Consider the following 14,495-nt stretch of genomic DNA (forward strand, 5'->3'; position numbering starts at 1 on the left):
TTTTACCCTGTTGGTGATCTGTGAAAGCAAAGTTAAATGCAGCCTATAATAAATAATCTTTTCCCATATAAAAAAAAAAACAACCTTATTTGATATAAAACTGGCTCTTCAAGGTTGTCTCCTTGAGCAGCCATGTGTCAGTCCTGACGCCCCTGTTATGTTTCAAACCCTCCCTGCACATACTCACAACTGAGCAAACGGACCCAACTTGGCCTCTGGCTATGGCTATGAGTGCGAACACCAGTTTTCCCTGGAAGAGTCCAGTGTTCAAACCTGAAGCTGCAAATCAGGTCAGAAAGGTGAACAGGGCCATTGAGTTCAGGTTAACATCTTGAGGTATCTGAGAAGAGAATACGTGGTTTAAAAGCAGTCTTTACTCATCATCAGCCATATTTACCCTTTAGAACAAATCCAGGAGGTGATCTAAAACCTTCATACTTTACTAAAATATCAGAACTAACAGCCTCCAAATGCTCTCTGAAATATTTGTACATATAGCCAGTTGCCAGTCTGATATTTTTGTTCTTGATGGCTATCTTCTTCTTCTCACACCAGAGTGCAAGTGTAACGGACACGCTCAGAACTGCCGCTTTGATTGGACAGCGTGGCGAGAGTCTGGCCAGCGAAGCGGAGGCGTCTGCGATTGTCTGCACAACACCGAAGGGCGACAGTGTGAGAAATGCAAGCCAGGCTTTTACAGAGATCCCAACCGACCGCACGCCGCCCCCGACTCCTGCAAACGTAAGCTGCACACACATTTTACTAAACTACAGTGGGAGGCAGACTTTTAGGAGCACAGTTGGTGGCATCAACTTGTTTAGTGTTTATAACTGAGATGTTTGCTCAGAGAGATCGTCCAATGTTTCAGATGTAAATTTAAAATTAACAAGCCCATTTACAGCCCACAAAATGAACTGTGTGTGCCCCATGAATTAATCTATGTTAGACACCCTTGATGTAAGTCTATATACCCTCATTGGTAACACTTTGCTGGTACCAGGTTGGACCCTTTGTCCTTCAGAGCTGTCTTAGATCTTCATGTCACAGATCCACCAAGGTGCTGCAAACATTTCTCAAAGCTTTCATAGAGGTCAGAAGTCCACATTAACATGAAAATCATGGCAAATTCTGACCCTTCAGTCTGAATCTTGTAGCAGAAATAGAGTCTTGTCAGAGCGGGTGTGAATTTTAGCCTCAGTTTCCTGTTCTTAGTTAATGGGAGCAGCACCTGGTGTGGTCTTCTGCTGCAATAGCCCATCTGACGTCCTAAATGTTGTGCTTTCAGAGATGCCCTTCTGCATATCGTGGATGAAACGAGCAATCAAGTTGCTTCTACTGAAGTATTGTTTTTAAATGTGAAAGAGCAGCTAAAAGCTCAGCCGTGTTCTTGACTGTCCATTTACTTTCTACAGTATATTTTATAAAACTGCTATCTATTTGGCATGATAATAGGAATTTCACTGGCACACGACATTCAGTATGGAGTCACAGCATTAGACCAGTGGTGACAAATGCACCACACTGGCACAGCCCTTTGATTTTTCTCAGGAATGCAGAGGACGGAGATCACAAGCCGGGACATGCTGCATAACACTTAGTCCTCACGGGCACCTGGCTCTGTGTGTGTGTGTGTGTGTGTGTGTGTGTGTGTGTGTGTGTGTGTGTTTCAGAGGCAGCAGATGCCCCATGCTCCATCCAGTTACTCCTTAGTTAATCATCAGATGGAGGCATACTTGCGTCTTGACTCAAAGCTCATCATAAAACTCCTGCTTGTCCATCTCGGTTTGTTTTGCCATTTTTAAGATGTGAGTCAGAGCTTGATTGTTAGCTGTGAATGTGTGAGGGTCCTTTCTCCGTCACTGTGTGTGTGTGTGGGTTGAGTGGTGTGTGCTGCTCTTCAGTGTTGAGGTGAGTCTTAAGTAAACATGAGATAGTCATCCATAAACACAGACCGGTGGCTACAGTCTCCCTCTGATTATCTGTCAGATTTGTGAACTCATTCCCACAGGTATGCTGGAAATGAACGCCAGAGAAAGTGTGTGTGTGTGTGTGTGTGTGTGTGTGTGTGTGTGTGTGTGTGTGTGTGTGTGTGTGTGTGTGTGTGTGCAAGCAAATCTCATTAAAGCCTAAAGACTGTCAAGTAGCAGCAGACCGTTCAAAAACACAGAGAGGGAAGAATATGTTGGCTATCAGCCCAATTTGCCGTCTTTCAGGGTTTGATTTCATCGTGCATTATATAATTCAAGAGATTCATTTCAAGATAAATACAAGCAGACATTTATAAGAACCTGTAAAATACTCAGCAGCAAATCTGTGTCTGGGCATGAGTAAATCATGTCTGAAAAACAAGAAAAAGTGTCTGCAGCTCTGCTCTACAAAAGACAGACTGTATATGAAAGACAGACATGGCTTCAGAGGAAGCGCTTTAAACCTGCATTCCTCCTAATGGCCACCAGAGGGGTGGGGAGTATTTTGGTCATACGAATCCAAAATGATCCAATTTCTTACCTGATTTAAGACCTCATTAACACATTAGTTTAGTTTATAATATAATTGAGTAGTTTCCAGTCATTTTTACTACACAGCCTTATGCATTTTGGAATTTATGAGCCTATTTAGAGTAAAATGAATGATAATCGACAGTATTATTTGGAGAAACCTTGTGACAGAAGGGTTATTACTGTATGAGTGTGCAGAGTCCTAGGTTGTTCAGGAGGATCCACACCTCGCTTATCCAAACTAAGATAGCTGAGGCAAAATGCCAAACTCAACACTTCAAAACAGAAGTTCATGAGCAGAAAAAATAGAATGAAAATTAACAATGAAGTTTAAAAAAATAACTTCTTTGTAGTTAGAGAGTTGTAGTTAGAGTCGCTGTTAGTTAACGTAACAGCGTCATTCTAGAAGACCTGCCATGAACTATGGGGGGGACTCCTCTGGTTGCAAGAAAAGTCCAAAGCAACCCTTCAGCTCCCTGAATCTGTGACCTTAGTAAACACAGTTAAAATGAACTTTAAACTAAACTAGGGCTCCAGACGATTAATTCATCAGGATTTATAGTCATTTATTAAACACATATTCCTAATTGGAGACAAACTGGAGGATAAAACAGGGTGTGCTTCTCCATCACCTTATGGTTGATAAATTGTTACTGTATGAGTGTGCAGTGTTCTGGGTTTCAGATCCACTTGTCACGTCTGGTTTCAGTACACTAAAATAGCAACGGTGGAAACACATCTCAAAGCTTCACTTGTGTATGAATTCACTAACCAGTGGGCGATGTCACAGTGGCTTTGTCTGTTTTTTATAGACACTGATTGGCCAGTTTGTTACGTACAACTTCTTGCTACCAAGTTGAACCCATTTTTGCCTTGTGAACTGCCTTAACTCTTTGTGGCACAGATTCAACAAGTTGCTGAAAACATTCCTCAGAGATTTTGGTCCATGTTGACATCCATGATGCAAATCACCTGTTCCACTACATCCTAAATGAGCGCTATTGGACTGAGATCTGATGACTGTGGAGGCCATATGAGTACAGTGAACTCATTGTCCTGTGTTATCCTGCTGGAAGCAGCCATCAGAAGATGGGTACACTGTGGTCATAAAGAGATGGACATGGTCAGCAACAATGCTCAGGCGGTGTTTAAACAAACACCATTATATCACCATATATTTCATTATATGACCATTGTCCAGTTTTAGTGAGGCTATGCAGATTGTAGCCTGAGTTTCCTGTTTTTAACTTACAGGACTGGCACCTGGTGTGGTCTTCTGCTGATGTAGCTCATCAGCTTTAAGGTCTGAGATGCTCTTCTGCATCTCTTGCTTGTAGCAGGTGGCTATTTGAGTTACTGTTGCCTTTCTGCCTTGGTAAAGCGGTTTTTCCCTTCTCTCTACTCTGACTTCTGGCATCAATGGGCCATTCTCTGTAAGCCCAAGAGATGGATGTTTGGGGAAATTCCAGTAGACAAGCAGTTTCTGAAATATGGAGACCATGCCACCTGTGATGTTCCATAACTTTTTAAGCTTGTCATGTCCTGCAGCATGTGTACCACTCTTCTAGCCTCGTATGACAACATTAGCATAAATCATTATGTTGTTCCAAGTCTCTTGCTGTTCTGCCTGGCAGAGTGGTTGATGAATTGCATGCTGTATGGACTTATACAACCTCATTTATTGTCCTTCCATATTTTCTGACATTTTCTCATATCTCCTCATCTCTGATAAGGTCACAGAAACAGATGCATGCCTTCTTTGCAGCAGGCGTGATTTCAGTCATTAGGTTCGGTGCTTTACACCCAAAAACTCACCTCTGGGATAATAACTAATGAAGGCTGATTGATTAGAAAAAAGGAGCAACGACATGCTTGGAGAACCCCTAAAACGAAGGTTCAGGTTGTGTAATCCCACTGCAGCAGCTCGCTGACAATGGAGGAATTTCCCTCCGTTGTGAGGAACATTTTTTTCATTCCAGCCTCTGAGGGGCCCGCGAAAGAAAACACTCTTGTCAAGCTTCACGCAAGCTGGTACACACCAAAGCAGTTTATCAGGAGGGAGAGTTACAGTGTGTGTTTGTGTGTGGGGATTTATGTCTGTAGTGGGTTTTCTCGTGGTTGTTCGGGCAGGTGTCGTATCATGTCTCAGCACACGCTCATAAAGTCTTCATTGTCAGAGCTCTTGCAGCTGACAGGTTTCTTAGACGCACATATTTGCTTACAGGAGTTGTTGCATTGTGAATCCTTCAAGTGGTCATAAATTTTCACACAAATATGAAAATTCACACGCTTGCCAAACACACTGTCACACGTGTCTTGGTTTTAAATGGCACTGAGGTGGCGCTGTAATCTCTATTAATTATTTACCTGTGCAGGATGCTGCCTAAGAAAGAGTGCTGATATGGCCTCTTTTACATGCCCACATCTATAAAGGATATAAATGTGATATCTTTATGATTTTATTGGTACTGTATTGCTAGGTCTTCTGATGGAGTTTAATCTTATCTTTGTGTGGGTGAGTTGTCTGATAAACTGTTTGGTTTGACAGTTGACATCGTTCTCTTGGGTCAAAGGCACAGTTTGGGTCATGTAACTCCCGTCGCCTGTTATTGTAGAAACTTAGAGCAAAAACCAAGACTACTCACATTTACAGTGGTGTGGAAAACGTGTTTGCCCACTTCCTCATTTCTATTTTTTAGCATTCAAGTCACACTTAAATGTTTCAGATCATCAAACAAATTTAAATATTAGACAAAGATAACACAAGTAAACACAAAATGCATTTTCAAATGAAGGTGTTTATTATTAAGGGTAGGGGAGAACCTACATGACCCTGTGCGAAAAAGTGATTGCCCCCTAAACTGAATAACTGGTTGGTCCACCTATTAGCAGCAACGACAGCAATCAAGCGCTTGCAGTAACTGGCAATGAGTCTTTTATAGCGCCGCGGAGAAATATTTGCCCACTCGTCTTTTGGAGAATTGTTGTAATTCAGCCACATTGGAAGGTTTTCAAGCATGAGCTGCCTTTTTAAGAGCATACCACAGGATCTCAGTCGGATTCAGGATTTGGAACTCTGACATTAACCGAGACATGTGAAGCCTGTGGTTCCTTAATGTTTTTCTGGGGTCTTTTGTGACTTCCTGGAGGAGTCATCACTGTACTTTTGGAGTACTTCTGGTTGGCCGGTCACTCCTGGGACGCTTCACCACTGTTTCATGTTTTTTGTATTTGTGTATAATGGCTCTCACCGTGGTTCCTTGGAGGCCTAAACCTTTAGAAATGGCTTTGTAACCCTCTCCAGACTGATAGATGTCCGTGACTTTGTTTGTCAGGTGTTTCTTTGGATCGTGGCATGATGTGTTCCTTTTTATAAAACTATTTAGATAAAACTAGATTTCTTGTGACTAATCTTAACTGGCATTAGCTTACCTCCCAACATGGATCAGTTAATGGGAGCAGCTAACTGAAAAGAACTGTGTGCTGGGACATGGCTTATATTATAGATATTAATTATCTTTATCGTTTCTGCCAAGTAAGTTATGTGACTGTTGTGGTTTGTTTTTGTTTGAGTGTTTGTTAGGAGCTTAAAAAATCATTTGTGGAGCTCCTGGAGGCTCAGTTACATTTAGTGGTAGGATAAAGAATTCAATTATTCAGGAGGGGCTAGGAATACAGCTGGTACTACTCCACATCGAAAGGAGGCAGCTGACTAGGATTCCTTCTGGGTGGCTCCTGGGTGAGATGGTCTTGGCATTTTCTCACGGGAGGAGGCCCCAAACAGGACCCAGGACAGACTTAGGAGATTACATCATCCAAACCTTCCTCTCCTCAGGTCTTGGGAAGGTTTGGGTTTCTCTTTTTTTTTTCTTTTTTTTTTTTTGCCTGTCCCGTTTGGTTCTTTTGCCATCAGAATTGTTGTCTGAAGGCAAAGAAAGATGCCCAATGGATTTACTTTACCAAATGGACCATCCCAGCCTTGCCGTATTGGTCTATTTGATTCACCTTTGCTTTTATTGTTTATTTTATTTTCATTTGCTGAACACGGGACAGACTTGACTGGGGAAAAGAAAAGGGAGAAAGAAAGAGGGAAAGAAAAAGAGCGGGGAAGAGGGACGGTGATAAAGGGCAAAAACCAAAAACCAACAAAACAAACAGACAAAAAATACATATATCAATCACCTGGATCACCTGTTGAGAAAGAAAAAAGAGAAAACAAGCAAAGAAAACGAGAGCAATATAATAAACAACATCATCGCGATGATCTATGTGAATATAACAGTAAATACTAAATATTAAATATTATTGTGCAGCACGTAAAATCGACAGCGCACAGTGTGCTTTGAGGTAGCAGCCAAAAAGGGTGTAGTTAGTTTGTGTGAGCACCCGTGTCTATACCTGTGAGGTTTGGGTTTCTCTGCTTAGGCTGCTGCCCCTGAGACTTTGCCCCAGATGAACAGTAAAAAACAAATTCAGTCTTTTTATCTCAAACTTTAACTAGCATACAGTTTGTTTTTGTTTGTTTGTTTTTTTGTTGTTGTTTTTTGCACTTTTAGGCTTTTTAACCTTCTGATAGCACAGAAAGCCGAGAGAGAGAGTAGCAGCAAAAGGGCAACATTAGATTCAAACCCAAGACTCTGCAATAGCAAAGCATATGTGTTGCCTCCTTAACCCACAAGAGCTATACCAGCACTCAGAGTTTTTGCATTTTAATCATAAAAACTCAGTGGTGCTTCTGTTTATCTACAAACTTCAAGCATTCATGTGCATTTCACTGCTGAGGTGGGGAAAACGCCTGTATAAACTGATAAGCTTTAAAAACTTTTTTATGTTGACTGTTGTATTTCTATTTCGGAACAATTACCAAATAAAGTCCTTGAAGTGCTCTGATAACGGTTTGAAGGCAAACATGCTTTAAGGTCAGGAATGAACTCTAATCTTTGTTTCTAAAAGCATGCCATCTCATTTGTTTATAGTCGTCGATGTGAATTTAACACATTCAGTTCAGTTTGAGAAAACTGCCTGATTCAGACCTCTGGCTTAAAGTTGTTGTTTTTTCTTTTTTCTCCACCATGATTTATTTGAAAAAGGAGCTTGAGGGAGCTTCTGGGTGTACAGTAAGTAGTCATTTACTGGCAGTCAGGCTTCAAGCATCATTAAACACAAGACAAATGACTCCAAACAACACCCCTTCTTTGTTTCTCTCTGCGGTTTATTTATGGGGGAGGCCTGACAACTCCGGGTCCCAGCAGACAGCAGTTTTCTCAGACGTCCAATGGAAACATGGGTGGGTGTTTAATAAGGTGTGTTCATTGTTTTTGGAGGTTGTTGGAAAAACACCCTATCGGTACACAATTAGAGGGCTGAGAGTTTTACTGTATGTATTTGTTCATCTATCCATGTGAGGAGGATTAATTTGAGTTTTAGACCTTAAAGGAATATTGATCGACTTTGGGAAAGAGCTTAGGATCTTAGGATCACCTAATCACAAATAAAGAAGTATAAACATCTGTCTTCATGTGATTAAAAAAACAGAGACGCCTTTGTTTTAAGTGGCTGCCACAAAAGCAGACAATAGAGCAATTGATGAAATACTTAAGTGCAGGTGATAAATAGTAATTTGCTAATCAGTAGACTGTCAGACCTTTGGACTCACTGCTCACTGCTTTTCTTTAGTCTTTTGTATAGTATTACTGAACAGGTATATCATTAGATAAGCCTTGTTGGTACCAGATTTTTGGGGGGCCTTTTTCAGCTTTATTTGATAGACACCGTGAAAACAGGACAGGAAAGCAGGGGCAGAGAGAGGGGGGAAGACATGCCGCAAAGGGCAGCGGGTCGACTCGAACCCAGGCCGGCCACTCTCAGCCGTATGGCATGTGGTCACCTGCTCAACACACTGAGCTAAACCAGCACCCCGTTGGTACCAGATTTGACACTCTTTTTGCCTTCAGAATTGCCTCAATTCTTCATAGCATTGATTCAGTGAGATTCTGCAAACATTCCTCATAAAGTGGTACTTAATGTGGTTTTCTGCTGCTGTAGCTCATTTGCTTCAAGGTTTGAGATGCTCTTCTGCGTCTTTTGGTTCTAATAAGTGATCATTTGAGTTCTATCAGGTCAAAGCGGTCTGGCCATTCTCCAACAAAAAATTTCCCCCAGAGAACCACTAATGATATATATTTTTCTTTTTCTGACCATTTTCTATAAAACCTAGTTATGGTTGTGTGGGAAAATCACACAACCATAACTAGTTATTCAGATCAACAACATACCACGCACATAAGAATTTATGACTATGAATTCAGTAATGAACTGACAACATGTCCAGTATGTACCTCGCCTCTCAGACAATGCAAGGATGATGTTTTGGTATCATCTACCATTAATAACCTTCCAATCTAATTTAATTTCACCTTTTTCTTCCCCAGCATGTAATTGTCACCCCATGGGCTCAATGCCCTTCCACTTGGCAGATGGCTCGCTCTGTGACCCCGCAAACGGGAACTGCATCTGCAAACCAGGCGTTGGTGGAGCCCACTGCGACAGGTGCATGGTGGGATACTGGGGCTTTCACGAATACGGATGCCGTCCATGTGAATGTGCAGGAGACTGTGATCCGTTTACTGGAGACTGCATGTTTGGGTGAGTAAGAACTTTTATCTCCTGATAACAAAACTGTAGCGCCTAAAAACAGAAGCACTGAACTTTTTTTAGTCATGACCTTGTGCCCTTGTATTATCAAATATCTGCCCAGTTTTTGTACAGCAAGTACAAAGGCAGGGTCGAGACTGAGAATATGTTAGTATGGTATCATCACTCGGCAGTATGTCTGCTCTGTTAAAATAGTCAAACATGTTTTTCATGTAATTTTATGTAGCCTTAAATATACATAGAATTTTTTTTCTGCTTAAAGAGATGTTGACTTTAAGGACTTTAAGTATATTTCGATGCTATAATTCCTGTTTTATGATAACATGTATTCCGATGTTGTGTTGCAGCTCTGATCTGGAGTTGTACCACCTGGACAGAAACGCCAGTGAGTCAGTCAGAATCTTCAGAACGGACGAACTCTTCTCTGCTCTTCACTTAGGTACAATACAGAGAGTGTGTGTGTGCGTGCTTGCGTGCATGCGTGTACGCGTGTGCGTCCGTGTGTGTGTGGTTTATCCTCCTTCACGGTCCACTGACCAAGCGTTAATGGTTAAGTAATGAAAGTCTGGCTACGCTCTCAGAAAGACGTTGAACAAAGATGTGTGTGAGTGTGTGCTTGTTTTACTCATGTTGTGGGGACATAAATCTGCTTATGTGGTGACCCGCCTCCATTTTAGGGACAAAAGGCAAGTCCCCGTAATTTAAATCATTACATTGCTGTATGAAGACATGCTTGAAGGTTGAGGTATGCAGATTCCAGGATGGAAATATGACTCTGTGTGTGTGTGTGTGTGTGTGTGTGTGTGTGTGTGTGTGTGTGTGTGTGTGTGTGTGTGTGTGTGTGTGTGTGTGTGTGTGAGTGTGCAAGGACAGTTTCCAAGTGGAGGTCTCTTCTCGCAGACCTACAGTACCACCACACTGTAACTCCAGCTTTTATTGGCACATTCCTCACTGGACGCCACACTGTACTTATTATTAGTCTTAGGACATCACATCAAGTATCTGAGGCAACACGCGCACACACACACACACACGCACACACACACACAGGAAAAGTTATTTATTTATGCTACAAATATGAAACTGTTCTTGCATGTCCCCCCTGCAGAGAAGTGTGAGTGCCAAGAGCAAAGTCTGACCAACAGCAAACTCTTTTGCACCATGAATTATGCATACGGTAAGCATTCAAACATCTCCAAACATGCACTGTAACTCATGTAAGCCTGGCTTTACATGATTAGTTTAATACACTTAAATGTAAATCATCTATTTTACTGTATTTATGTCTAACATTGTTATACTCATGCTCATTGATTCAGTCTGTCTTTGTATTTTAATTATACGTACTTTATTTATCCCACAAGTTGGTAAATGAATATGTTACAGCAACCAAAACATTAAGCAGAACCTGTAATAAAATGGTTCATTAAAAAATTACAAAAACAAAATAAAAGTCAAGACGTTTTTTTGTTTATTTTTGAAGATTTATTTGGGGTTTTTTTGCCTGTAGCTTGCATTGAGGACGTTAGCTAAAAGCAGTAATTAGCTAAAAAGTGGAACGCACATCATAAATGGTAAATTTTTGCCTTCAAACTAAATGTTACCGCTGAAACCAAAACCTTTCAAAAGGTGCAGCTTTTGTTTTGAAGACGAATCTTTTCCATTTTTAGTCTGCTGTTCGCTTCTCAGAGTTTCACTACTGCTTAGAGGGGTAGGCAACTCCAGGCCTCGAGTGCCAATGTCCTGCAGGTTTTAGATGTCTCCTTGATTCAACACAACTTACTCAAACAGCTAAATTATCTCCTCAACATGTCTTGAAGTTCTCCAGAGGCCTGATAATGAACTAATCATTTGATTCAGGTCTGTGGACCCAGGGTGATATCTAAAACCTGCAGGACACTGGCACTCGAGGCCTGGAGTTGCCTACCCTTGGCTTAGAGATTAGTTGGCAAGTGTTTGCAGACAATTTGGCATCTTTCATGCAAATTTCAGGCAACCATGGCACCTTATACCCTGTTAACTCTTCTTTACAAATATAAAGACAGCATACAAGAAAAAATAATTAAAACAAGCAAGAACCTTCAATTACCTTCAATTGCTCAGCTGATATTTGTCTGCTCATGTTCACTACCTAATGCAGGTCATATCTTTGACAGCATTTGCATTCTGTTTAATGGGCAGCAGGGGGCGACTCCTCTGATTCCAAAAAGCCTTAACCCTCGCTCCGTGACCTCTAAAAACACTTTCCAGTTGAGTTTATGATCTCAGTTTCTAGTTTAAGGTCACACTGAATAAAACCTGAAGTTAATTTTATAAATTATGGTCGTTATTAAAGTCACAAAGGAGGCAAAGCCTAAGTTGGCTAACGAGTTGAAAAGCACAACAAATGTTAGTCGTGCTCACCCTCATGAATGTCTGAAGAAAGCATCACAATTCACTTTCTTTACTTTAAAAAGTCCCAGCATTCAGAGCAATGATTAATTCTGCTCCAGCCCCTCGGGGGGGAAAGAAAACCTGATCTGAGTTTCAAACTGATCAGATTAAAACTTTGTTTGAAGTTCATCCAGTAAGCAAACTTTCCACGACAGCCTCCTTCCATGGATCACATTATTTTGTCGCATTTTAATGCAGAAAACAGTTGTTCTGGTGTAACAACACTCCAGCTCTGAAGGTCTTGTTGCATTTCTCCCTGACTTCCAGTGCTGAAGGTGAGAGTGCTAGCAGCTCACGATAAAGGCTCCCATGCTGAGGTGGAGGTCAAAGTTCAGAAGGTACTCAGTCAGAACACCAAAATGAAGATACAGCGCGGTCGCGTCACCCTTTACCCCGAGTCCTGGACCGCACGGGGCTGCACCTGCCCTATCCTCAATCCAGGCAAGAATCGCACATCCAACTTTGTTCATTGGTAACATCCAAAATGTGCTTAACCCCTCTGACCTCTCCTCACAGGTGTGGAGTACCTGGTGGCTGGCCACTTGGATCGTAAGCGTGGCCGCTTCCTGGTCAACATGAAGAGCTTTGTCAAGCCTTGGAAAGCGAGTTTGGGCCGCAAAGTTCTCACTTTACTCAAGAAAGACTGCAATTGGTAGATGGGTAATTTAGAAAAACAGCACCGGAGGGACAGCTGACGTGACGGATGTTGGTTTCCCATCTTCTAGGTGTGGATTATTGGGTCGCACAGGTCTGAGAGCAGGTTTTTAAGGGACGGGGACTAAGATTGAGGCCCTACCCGTTTCCACTGCCGAGAGCTCAAAGCTAGTGGCAGACTGCACAAGCTAAAAGCACACAGGACGCAATTTCATTAAGACACGTCCATCTCGCATCTGTCTCTAATTCTTGCATTCTCATATAGGAGTCAAGAAAATGTTTCCTTTGCTGTCGCTGCTGCAGCTCAAGAATTTCAGCAGCATGTCCGAGAACTGAGCGACACTTTCTCCTCCTCTGCAGCACTTTATCCTCAGAAGGACAGAAGGAGGGAATATGGACACACAAACAGAGGAGCATTAATAATACAAACTCGCGCACACACATAAAACCTTCCTTTTTTGTTTTGTTTTTTACAGTGGACACACTCACAGAGGCAGCAAGTGTGTGTGTGCTGCAGACACAATGTGCGAAGTGTGACGCTGAACAAGCCATACAAGCCACTACAGGTGGTTAAATCTTAGCCAGTCCAGGTGTGCCTGTGTTGAAATCAGAGCGACTGGATTTCACCCCAATCGTGAATGTATTTGTCTGTGTGTGTGTGAGTGTGTGTGAGTGTGTGTGTGTGTGTGTGTGTGTGTGTGAGAGTGTGTGTGTGAGAGAGAGAGAGAGAGAGGAAGAGAAAGAAAGAGAGAATGTGGTTGAATGCAGCAGTACATATATATATATATATATATATATATATATATATATTATGAGCACAGTCCAGATTGAGTCCAGCTCTTAAGCTTTTCTATAGTTTTCAACTGTTCCAATGTTTATAATGCAGAACGCTGTCCATTAATTTCGCTCATATTTACACTCAGAAATCAGAAAACTTGTTATTCCTTCCTTTTTGTGCTCATGTACAGTATTATTTTGTATATATCTATATAAATATTATGCCATATCTTTCTCCAGTTGTTGTTTTTTTTTTTTCATGGTAATATTAAAAGATAACTTCAAATTTCGTCTTGTTTTTGTCACTTGGCCATCGTTTATCAGCACTGATAAGCCTTCTGATAAACTGCAGCGCCTTCAGAAAACCTACAGAGGGAAGAAACACACGATCCAACAACCAGATTTCCACACGATTGGGGCCAAACGAGCAACATCTGTGCTTACCAGTACAGTTTGCAAAGTGATGCAATTAAAATTGAGGCCCATTGTGACAAATAATTTTCCACTGTTTTGCTATTTGAAGATAAAACTGACCCTGAATGTGATCCTGTTTGAAAGTGTGGCACAAGCAACTAATAAACACAGGAAATAAAATCTGTCTATAAAATCAAGCAGCTGTAGTTCAGACAGGTCATGAAGCCAAGCTCAGCTGCAAAACCTGGCACTTCATCTGATCTCGTATGCCAGCCCGCATCACCTCATACCTATCTTCACATCCAACTGGCAAATCTTAAGATTCAGTGTCTTGGCAGCATCCCAAAAATAGGCTGCCGAGGTTATTAGAAAGAAAGCTCTTCTAAGGGACATTTGAGTCTGCCTTCAAAAGTGAGTAAATCCCCACAAAGTCACATGTTAACATTCCCAACTTTACATTTTTGGGATCTATAGATGGTTGAATCTTTGTATAAATCCATGTGGAGTTTTAGTGACTGACTGTTTTGTATTTTATTGTGCCTTTACTGTGCCTCTGCATTGCTCTGCTACAGTTTATAGATGATATACTGATTTAACTAAATAACTTGGCACTTAACTCTTGGGTCCAAATATGGCAACTTAAGCCTCCAATAAAACCAATGTGGTGGTTTACATCACTTTAACTAAGGGTGTTTTTATGCCTATGGTTAATTTACTCTGGTCCAAATCAGTCGGTAAATAAACTTGTAGTATTTTCCTCGTCGTTTAGTTTCAGGATGAAGATGGTGTGTTCTGGTAGAAGTGGATAACATGGAGCAATATCTCCATTTGTATGTCTGGTGTACTGTCGAATCTCAGAATGGAAAGCTGGTCACGGGAAGGCATTTAGCTCAGACTTGGAGGGTCAGATTGAGGTTGGATCACACTCTCACCATAAATTAACCGCTCTGGAGTTTATCTAAGTCATCTTATTGTAGTTGTTTAGGTTCACATCTGCACAAACAAAACGCACCGAGGGGGGAAATGAAGAAGGCATCAATTGTGTATGAAAACACCCTCAGTCTC

The 14,495-nt window shown here is 41.5% G+C and overlaps 1 protein-coding gene across 1 annotated transcript in view; it reads left to right on the forward strand.

Moving 5' to 3' along the window:
• The window catches only part of ntn4 (netrin 4), a 31,955-nt gene extending 18,685 nt beyond the window's left edge, over nt 1-13,270 (forward strand). The window contains exons 5-10 of the mRNA XM_063501239.1: nt 556-741; nt 8,930-9,143; nt 9,500-9,591; nt 10,261-10,329; nt 11,853-12,026; nt 12,102-13,270. Of these exons, the coding sequence (XP_063357309.1) occupies nt 556-741; nt 8,930-9,143; nt 9,500-9,591; nt 10,261-10,329; nt 11,853-12,026; nt 12,102-12,241 (875 nt within the window). The 3' untranslated portion in view covers nt 12,242-13,270. The remainder of the gene's footprint in view (nt 1-555; nt 742-8,929; nt 9,144-9,499; nt 9,592-10,260; nt 10,330-11,852; nt 12,027-12,101) is intronic.
• The last annotated feature ends 1,225 nt before the right edge of the window (nt 13,271-14,495 follow it).

This window comes from Pelmatolapia mariae, linkage group LG17 (genome assembly GCF_036321145.2).
Source record: "Pelmatolapia mariae isolate MD_Pm_ZW linkage group LG17, Pm_UMD_F_2, whole genome shotgun sequence".
NCBI lineage: Eukaryota > Metazoa > Chordata > Actinopteri > Cichliformes > Cichlidae > Pelmatolapia > Pelmatolapia mariae.